Below are 10,611 nucleotides of genomic sequence, written 5' to 3' on the forward strand. Positions count from 1 at the left end.
TCAAATATCTTTTTTTTTTTTTTTGAGGAGGAGGAGGAGTTCTTTTGTCAATATAAATAATATCTTTTGTCAATCCTTCAATTGTATCTCAAAAATATCTCCCATTCCATCATCTCATGTTCTTAAATCAGAAATCTCTATATTATTATTTTATTATTATATTCTTCGAGGAAGAGGAAGAGGAGTAAAAAAAAAAAAAAAAAAAAAATGTCTACGGCATGCCTTCCTCTGTTCGCTGTCAGTACTCCTTCAATCGCAACAAAGAAATTAACCCAAAAAAAAATCAGTCCGTTCAATGCAACTGCTAGAAAGCTGTACGGAAATTCAATGACATGCAAAGCTGCTGCTGCTGCTTCCTCTTCAAGTTCAATCATGGACTTTGATCTCTATGATCTTCTTGGCGTAGATAGCTCTTCTCATCAGTCGCAGATAAAACTGGCGTATCGGACGCTGCAGAAGCGGTGCCACCCTGACATTGCTGGGCCAGCAGGACATGATATGGCTATCATACTCAATGAAGTTTACTCCATCCTCTCTGATCCTAACTTACGTTCAGCTTATGATAAGGTTTGTGTGGTAAATTATGTTCAGCTTTTATGATAAGGTTTGAACTTTTGTTTTTGTCATTTTATCCAAACTAACAACAACAACAACAACAACAAATAATAATATCATTGATTATAATCTAGCATGAGATTATTAATTATAGCGATTCACTAAAATATGGCTCCTTTAGTTTGAAGACTTTTGTTTTGCTTTATTATTATTTTTATTTTTTATTTTTTTATTTGTTAATTCCAAATAAATTATTTTTAAAAATTACCATCCATAGTTTCTTTGTAATATATATCATTGCAAGGTTTACTTCATTAGCTTAATCTAGTTTTTTATTATTATTTTTAGAGTCAATTTAGTTTTGTTTAATATGACTATTTGTTATACTTGATTATATGCCATCAAGATCTGTCATTATGTGTAACCAACCATTTCGAAAGATTTTCAAGCCTATTAACATGGTGTTGATTTTGTTTTATTTGGTAAAAACGTGGGTTACTTTTAAGAGGAAAGAATTTCAGGATTTTTTTTGCAAAATGACACCATTTTGCTAACAATTTCATTAGTTAGCAACGTTTCTAAACTATTTAGAAAACTAGCATCTTGTCTCTCCTAGACTCGAGTTCACTGTAGCAACTCGACTTCTATGTGCTAGCAAAGCTGAACTCAAGTCTTAAAGGCTTGAGTTCCCTAAAGACATCAAATCCACGAAGAAGAAACAATAGAATCACAACAAAGAAGAAACAACAAAGACTCTGGGAAGATCAAACCCAAACAACCCACAAACCACGTAAATCAAACCCATGAACTATGAAGATCAAACCTACGAAAATAACAACGAAGAAGAAACAACAAAAGCTCTAGGAAGATCAAACCATGAAGATCAAACCCAAACAACAAAGATCGTTTCCAAACAATGAAGATCAAACCATGACGGCAAAGGCTCCAGTGGCAGCAACGAAGGCTCCAGTAGCGGCGACGAAGGCTTCATTTTCTTCTCTAGTCTGTGGGTTTGTTGATGTTCCTTTGCTTTCTTCTCTGGTCTTTGGGTTTGTTGAAGTTTTGTATGTTCCTTCATTTTCTTCTTTGGTCTTTGGGTTTTCTTCGGTTTGTTGAAGTTAAGGAAACATTGAACTTGAGTCCATAAAACTCGAGTTGCTATAGTGAACTTGAGTCTAATAGACTTGAGATGTTAGTTTTCTAAATTAAATAGTTTGAAAACATTGTTAACTAACGAAATTGTTAGAAAAATGGTTATTTTGAAAAAAATCCCATATTTTCAAGTCAATTTAATTTACCGTAACTTTTGAGATGAAAGGTAGTTCACCATGGGTTAATACTTTTAACTTTCTTTTATGATTTATTCAATCCGTAAAAACTCTATAATCAAATATGGTGTCTAGAAATTTGGTTCTTAATAAAATATTACACAAACACATGGACAATGGAATTAAAAATATGAAAAAGATACCCAAACATAGAATATTAAAGAAAAAAAAATGAAAAACAAAAATTACTATGAACGAAAAAATCATGTAAAAGATGCTTTGAGGCTTAAGGGCGAACGGTTTGTGAAAACAAATTAATAGAAACGGCAAAGAAAGGGAGAGAGAGAGTAAAACAGAAAGAAGGTTGGCTATAATAAAGTCATGTAATTTGTTCTATGAGGATTGTAATTGTTAAGGTCATATTTTCTATGTAATTGACTAATCTTTTGACAAAACGCAATTTACTTGTAATTGGGTAGATCTAAGTTGGATTTAATGTATCAAGTAGTATGTTGTTCAAACATATCAAGTGGTATCATTAAAGACATGAAGGTTGATCCAAAAAACAAGTGAAGAAAAACTGTTTCATTAAATCTCAACACTAACTCGACAGATGTTGCTATCGAAGATTAATGGAGAAGCTCGACACAAGCTTGATTTACTGAGATCTACGATTTTAGAAATATCAAATCTGAATTTGGCCCATGATGACTTGAATGATTAGAGTTTCTCTTCTTACAACCCTAGTCATATATAAGGCTTATAAAGTATACATGGAAACAGAGACCTAGAACATATACACTCTATGAGAAGCTATTACATTTGTGCGCCTTAGAGTTTTGTAACCAAGTGCTTCATGATATTCATCATTTATGAAGTGAAGAACTTTGCAGCCAACAACAATGAATCAAGTTGCTGAAGTTAGTCATGTATTGAGATTTGTGTAAACGAGTTAGTCACAGATTGGAGATTTATGCAATAAAGGAAATAATTCTGCTACAAGATCAAGTTCAATTGGGTAAGCGAAGGTTCAACTATAAGTTGGTATATTGGGATAGGCCAGGGTAGTGGTAAGATTCCTCTTACTTGTAACCGCGTCCCACTAAAAACTGTAATTATTTTTTCAAATTAAACTTCCAAAGTAATTTCAGATAAAATAGGTACTAACCAAACTTCCGTGACATTTTTTAAAACCTTGAGGTTAGTTAATGTAATTTACCATATAATTTTCAAATTGATATGGTAGGTTATTGGTTCAAAAACATAGTACAAACTTTAAGTTTTGTTCGTTTCATTTTTGTCTCTATATTTTCAAAATTTTCCCAATTTTGTCCATCTTTTATTTTGTTTTCAAATTTTCCCCTTTTTCATCTCCATCAAACATGGTTGTTACGACACATAAAACAACATATTTATAATTTTGTTGAGTTCTAAAAATCTAAAAAAATAAGGCCAAACAAATTACTTTCAAGTCATTGGATAGTGTGTCCATTTAAGCCAGTTAAATATTTTTATTGTAATTGAGTGATATGTAAGCATTTGTTAATTACAATAGTAATTTCAATGAATCAGATAATGACAAGGATAACAATAAAATGTGTCAAAGACTGAATTCACACATTTAATTTTTTTTTGAGAATCAAAATAAATTTGACCTGAAAAGGTACATTAGTAATTTATGTGAGTTAGATGATGGCATAGCAAGGATAACAATAGGACGTATCCAAAAAATTAGTTTAAATTTAGACAATTAATTTTTGACGAAAACACCATTTCGGTCCCTCCAATTTAGGGTCATAGTCAATTTGGTCTCTATATTTTGGTAGCAGTCAATTTGGTCCTTATTATTTTCAACTTACAGTCAATTTGATCCCTTCTGTTAGTTCACTAACGAAAAATGCTTATGTGGCTAATAGTATGCATAGTTGGCACACTTCATGCCTACATGGCTTATAAAATATTATTAAAAAAATGACATGTAAGTGATTGAATTGAAAAAAAAAATCAAAAATGAAAATTTTTTTTTCTAAATTAAAAAGATAGAAAAACAAAACTGAAGGATCATTTTCAGATTTTCTTGTACTTTCTTGTCAACCAAACACAAAACTCAAACCCAAATTTGAACAAACAGCAAACCCAAAGGTCTTGTCTTCCTCCTTTCACCATCTATTTCTCTTTCTTTATCTCACTAATCTCTCTTCCTCACTTGCAAACCCAAAGCTCTCACTCTATAATCCATAATTGAACCCTCTAATGCTTCAGCACAAATTGGCCTCCATTGCCAAAATCCTTACTCACTCTCTTCCCTTCTTTGTTTTTCACCCTCTCAATCTCTATCTCTACATGGTCCGGAGCTCACCAAGCAAGTCAAAGATTTGAACCCAATAGCGGTGCGATGTCTGTTTTAGAATATATAGCTATTACAAAGGGTTTGAGAGAGTTACGTTGGAGGGAAGCCATCTGTGCTTATGCCTAACAAAGAAGAAGACAAACTTTCTTTCCCTAGGTAAAGACGAACCTAGTCGGTGTTGGAATAATACATGTTTGTATCGCATACAAGACATACGCAGTGGAAAAATGACAGATTTACTTCATTTGCAATTGATAACATGTACTATGTAAATTTCAAAATATAAGAACAAAAGAGTGTACCTTGAAGCGGTGAAATTCAAAACCAAAGATTAGAAGTACTTGGGAACACTTTAATCTTCACTCCGATTCCACTTGTGCCTAACCAAGAAGTGTGGTCTCTCAATCAGTTTATATGTGTGTGCTTAAGGGAGAATCAGAGAGTGTCCTACACTTACATACAAACCATTTCATTCAATCACAAAATTCTGTATGTTTCTCTCCTTATAACTGATTATCTAATTGGGCTAGTCTTTTGAGCCATTCCAATTTGGGCTTTAGTATATGGCTTGGAGTGGGACCAAAAAGGGAATAAATAAGACACTAGCTCCAACGAGCCTTAGGCTTTTCTGTCAACTCTTGACAAATCCAAAGTTACTATTAATTATATTTAATACCACTATATAAATATAATTACACTCTAGGCCTTATTAATAAATTATATCTCAAGACTTTATTATACATGCAACCCCTTCATATAATATTCGTAGTAATACAAAGTCATGAATATAGACTGCCACTTTGAAGATTATTACATCTTAATCCTTGAGTACCCAGTTTAATCCTTTAAGTTATTCATCATATATTTATGAAATCCAATTTCATAAATATATACTTTAGTAACTCCTTACTAAATTAGTTAGACCTAATATTCTGAATAACCAAACCCATTAAACTTATCTCAAGAGAATATTTTACATATCTGTTAAGAGATTATGAATTCCATCTTGAGAATATATATTCCATTAATGCTAAATGTGGCTGCTCAACATACTGATGTTTTGATCATGACTTTAGATTTCACTCTTGATATATCAAAGTAACCTACACTTCATGATCAGATCCATTATTCTCTCAGGATTAAGAGTTCATGTAGATAGAAGTCGTGAGATTTATTATTAATTTGACAGTTGTTAAGAGAATAATAAATCTCACAGCGGTTTAGTTCAATATGTCTTAACTCTTAAAACATATTAACATATCAACTAGAAGTTTCTGCTTCTATGATCAAGACAAATTATCTTAGTGGATATGTTATAGTCTTTGCAGATGAAATGCCCAATTTCATCACTGACTACAAACTAAAATTCTGAGTTTACAAAGAAGTTGTGATTTATATCTTCTGTGACTAAATCACATACTATGCATCTCATGGGCTATATGATAATGTCCAGATATTCATATTACCATTATTTTAGATAATAATAAAACAACTTTATTAATCACAATATTAAGTCATACATAATGTCATACATAGCATCATACAATATGATTTAAGGTCACTAATCCTAACAATTGGATAGATATGGCTTTGTTCAAAATTGCTTTTGTTTTTGGTAAATTTGATTTGGTTGCTGGTTGATTTTCGTGTCTGAGATTTATAAATTTAATTTGTTTTAGTGTTAAAGTTGATTGGTTGTGTATTTGTTTGAGCAAAACATACAAGAGTGACTGTTAATTGTTGAGTTCGTTCAGATCAAGTCTAAATCTCAGTTTGAGTTTTTTGTTTTTGTGTTTGGTTAGCAAGAAATTGTAAGAAAATTTGGGATTGATCTTTCATTTTTGTTTTTCTATCTTTTAAATACATAAATAATTTTTTGTTTTGTTTTTAATTTTAATGCTTGTGTGGAATTTTTTAATGTTTATTAAAAAATATTAACAATATTTTATAAGCCACGTAGGCGTGAAGTGTACCAACTATGTACACTGTTAGTCACATAAGCATTTTCCATTAGTGAGTTGACGATAAAGACCAAATTGACTATAAGTTAAAAATAATAGGGAACAAATTGACTGTTATCAAAATGTAAGGACTAAATTGACTGTGACCTCAAAATGTAGGGACCGAAATAGAGTTTTTGCCTTAATTTTTCTAGAATCAAAATGAAATTATCCTTAAATGGTGAGAACCAAAATCCAAAATATGCTTTTGTTATATATTTAGTTTGGTTACACATGAGCTTCGCTTAAAAAAAAAAAAAAAAAAAAAAAATTCTAATGCGTCTATAAAATCAATTTTACCTTTGACCCAAAAGTTTGGTGGTCAAGGCGTTTGTCTTTTTATTTTTGGCTCATAAATTTGTCATTGCTTCAAAATATTCAAGGATCTTGACAAACCATAGATCTCGTCTACTTTTTGTATCAATGTTAATAAAAAATAAAAATAGTTTAAAATTGAATTAGTTCTATTATAGGTTAAGTTTGTCAAGACTTAAGGTTTTTTTTTTAGAAACAAACACACACATACAAGGGAGAGGGAAATGAGGATTTAATACAAAGGTACACCATAACTCCATTCAAAAGGCATGGTTTGTCAAGACTTAAGTTAAAACCAAATTTGGTGGAAAATTTACACGAAAAACAAAAAATCAGTTTTAAAATTTTTTTTTGGGGTATGGATATGTATGTGAAAACACCAATTTTTATTCTTGGAATGGAAGATGCACTAGAAAGAATCAAATTTAAACCTATTTTTTATGAGAATATATAGTCAAATTTAAAACAATTATTGTGAACCATAACTTTTCCCAAACTATAAGGGTAAAAACTAGATACAATAAATTAGGTGCAATACATTAAGATCTGCAATTGAATTCAAACATTTGGCTATATTGGGAATGATGTAATATTTTCTAAGAATAATTAAATTTAAAATAACTAAGTGTTATTTAATTGAGGACTGTAACATATTGTACATAAATTACTGTATCTAATTTTTATCTAAAGACTTTATATATATATATATATATATATATATAACATACCAAGTACCCTCCTTGAAGTGTTGAAAATGAAAATAGCTTGGGAAAAGAGTGATCAGAGTTGTTTTTGGAGAGAGAGAGAGAGAGAGAAATTGAACCTTGTAATCTTCTCTATGTTCCAATTCTCCATCTATGAGAAACAACATTGACTTTTAGAAACGGCAAGTCGAAGTAATTTTGGAAGATACCAGGTTGAAGCACAAATGGTGGCTGGAGTCCTAGACATTTCCCTATTTCTGTACAAAACATAGGCCAAAAGCACCAAAAGTTCAAATGTAACAATCTTGGAAACTATAAACAGTGTGTAATTTCTCATTCATGTTGAAACTTTCAGTAACTCTTAAAGCATGTATATCTAGTCTAAATGTCTACAATAGTGTGGATGCTTAGGTAATTATATGATTAAGAATTCCTTTTGACTTTGAAAAGGAATGGTGCAGGAGCAAGCCAAAATTGCAGAACTTAGAGGTTACACAGGCAAACCTATATACTCAGCATGGTTTGGATCAGAAAACGAACAAAGAGCAGTATTTGTTGATGAAGTCAAGTGCGTAGGCTGCTTGAAATGTGCCTTATTTGCTGAAAAGACATTTGCTATTGAATCGGCTTATGGAAGAGCCAGGGTTGTTGCACAGTGGGCTGATTCTGAACACAAGATCCAAGAGGCCATAGGAGCATGTCCAGTTGATTGCATCTCGTGAGTATATATTTTACTCCAGCTACCTAGCTCATTTGCTCAAGTGTTATGATCTTTAACTTATACTTGAGCCTTGAGGAGTATCTATTTTCATTCATTATATTGATAATTAATGATATCATGGCTAAATAATAATCTCCACCAACTTAATTAATTAATAATGATTTTTAGAGTGAGATAGAAGTAATTAATACATGATGAAGAAGTATATGTTGTAATTAATAGTGATTGATGAATATTAGTACATATTAAGATTATAGTTAGAAAAGAAAGGAATTCGAATTTCTTTATTAATATATATGTGTGTACTTCTATATTTAGAATAATATTAATATCTTAAAAAAAAAAAATAATAATGGCTAATATATATAGGATTGTGGAGAGGTCAAACCTAGCAGCTCTAGAATTCTTAATGTCGAAGCAACCACGCGGCAATGTAAGAGTGGGCATGGGTAATGCAGCAGGAGCGCGAGTCTCAAATATCTTTGTAGATGTCAAAAAATTCCAGACCAGATTTGAGGATGCAATGGAAAAAGCTTCTACACGACACCCCAAGGTTAGTTTCCTTTCCACGTACTAATTAATTATTAATGGGCAATGGCTACAGGCCATTTCTATCTCCCAGAATGTAACAAGGAAATTTATTTACAAACTAAAATTATGGCATATATATATGCTAGCTACTAGGTCCATATATAAATATAATTTTACTATTCAATCAATTAAAATGCTTTTCTGTGTGTCCTTCAGGAAACAGACCTCCAAAGAGAAGCTAGAATGTCAGCAATTCAAGCAATTAGATCAATCTCAAATTGGTTATACTGGCAATCACCTATTGCAGGAGGGGGATCCACACCTGTGTCGTCACAAAATAATCTGACATACGTTTCACATAATAAATCTAGTGAGCCAAGCATGGACAAGCTTCGAGAAGCAGTAGCTGCCAGAAAGCGAGCAGGAGGAACGATTGGTCGAATCTCATCGAACTATTTATATCACGAGGATTATTGGATTCCATCAATCCATGCTCTTCCAGCTTCAACTCAAGTCGTCAGCTATAATGCCTCAACTACCCAAAAATCCTCTTCACCTACTAAAGAATACAAGGATAAAAACTATAGAGTAGATGATGACAATCAGAAGAAACCCGTAATATGGGGAGTACTTCCAATGATAACAGCAACAATTGCTTCAGTTATAGTTTGGTTACAAGTTGGAGAAGGGACTGTTGGTGGATTAAAACAACATATAGGTGGCTCTTTGGCTTTGGACATCGTTAACAGCTCTTGGTCACAGGTTATGTTAGCAGGGATTACTTGGTACATCATTGGGATTGTAATAATTGAACTTGTGGAAGTCATTCAAAGTAGACGAAGGTTATAGGGAAAGAACTCAAACGATTTAGAAGGTAAACGTAAATCCATTTGTATACAAAAGAACTTAATTAAACTATATGATATCTACGTACTGAAAATTATTTGGAGATCAGTTCTCACATAGTATTCAACAAGCCATGACACTAATTCAATCAATGTTCCATCTAAACAATCCTCTCATTTTTATTTTTGATGAGAAAAGGAACAACCTATGCTAGTCAATAATAGAAACAAAGGAAAGATTTGCATTTGCTATACACCAGTATGTATTTTTGTCTCTCAATTAATTTCTAGGCAGTCAATATTCATGAATCTTTAAAAAAATGATATAAAATTCTAAATGAAGTTGATAAAATTTCCACCATTGTGGGTAAGGGTGGTTGAATAAAAGGTAAAGTAAAATTACTCCCCTAGTTAATTGTCTTTTTTATTTTTTTATTTTAATTTTATTTTTATTGTGTGTGTAAAATTTTTTACTTCTTACAAAATTGATAGAGGTCATGATTCTTTGTGAAAATTTAGTTTTCACAAATATAAAAAATGTATAGTATTGTATCATTTAAAGTTAAATATCATCGAATATTTGGTGAAATAAGATCTTAAATACGTAATACCATGCATGTATACATTTAATTTGTTAAAGTTTTTTATTATATTATATTTTTTAAATTTTATGAAAACGATAGCAGTTTTAAAGATTAAAATTTATCAGAATGAGAATAAAAAAAAAAAAAAAAATTATCAGAATGTAAGGATGGTAAAAGAAAAAGAAATGGAGGACAGTCCGCCACCCATATTCCAACAGAATGTCTTAAGAGAGCCTCTTTGGCTAGTACATGAGAAGCATGGTTAGAGCATTTGCAGCAGTGTAGCTATATTGCTATATTTTACCTCCTCAAACACCAAAATGATGCTCCAGCAGTGGAGCTAAATCTATTTTTTTTAGCTCCATTGCTATAGTGCACATCTATCCATAGATGTGCACTGTAGCTTAGAGCTAAAAGAAATTTTTTTATTTTATTTTTTTATTCCTTGCCCTCGATTAAAATATTACCTCTCTCTCAATTCTGATCATCTCTTAACTCTCACCTCTCTCTCTCTCTCTCTCTCTCTCTCTCTCTCTCTCTCTCAACTCTCTTAGCTCTCTCTCAACTTCCTCTCATCGCTGCCAGCCCACCCCCACGTTGTTGACCCATGCCACCGGCTCTCGTTGCAGACCCCGCCGCCGATCCATGCCACCAACCATCTTGCCCTTACTTGGTTGTTGTTGTTGTGTTTTTTTTTTGTTTTTTGTTTTGTTTTTTTGTTTTTTGTTTTGTTTTGTC

At 31.9% G+C, this 10,611-nt stretch overlaps 1 protein-coding gene across 1 annotated transcript; it reads left to right on the forward strand.

Moving 5' to 3' along the window:
- The first annotated feature begins 35 nt into the window (after window positions 1–35).
- LOC115982241 (chaperone protein dnaJ C76, chloroplastic-like) lies at window positions 36–9,433 on the forward strand. Its single transcript, XM_031104783.1, has 4 exons — window positions 36–567; window positions 7,654–7,910; window positions 8,283–8,466; window positions 8,661–9,433. The coding sequence occupies exons 1-4, from the start codon at window positions 208–210 to the stop codon at window positions 9,291–9,293; spliced, it is 1,434 nt and encodes a 477-aa protein (XP_030960643.1). The 5' UTR covers window positions 36–207; the 3' UTR covers window positions 9,294–9,433.
- Window positions 9,434–10,611: the final 1,178 nt, after the last annotated feature.

Source organism: Quercus lobata, chromosome 3 (assembly GCF_001633185.2).
Source record: "Quercus lobata isolate SW786 chromosome 3, ValleyOak3.0 Primary Assembly, whole genome shotgun sequence".
In the NCBI taxonomy this organism is placed as follows: domain Eukaryota; kingdom Viridiplantae; phylum Streptophyta; class Magnoliopsida; order Fagales; family Fagaceae; genus Quercus; species Quercus lobata.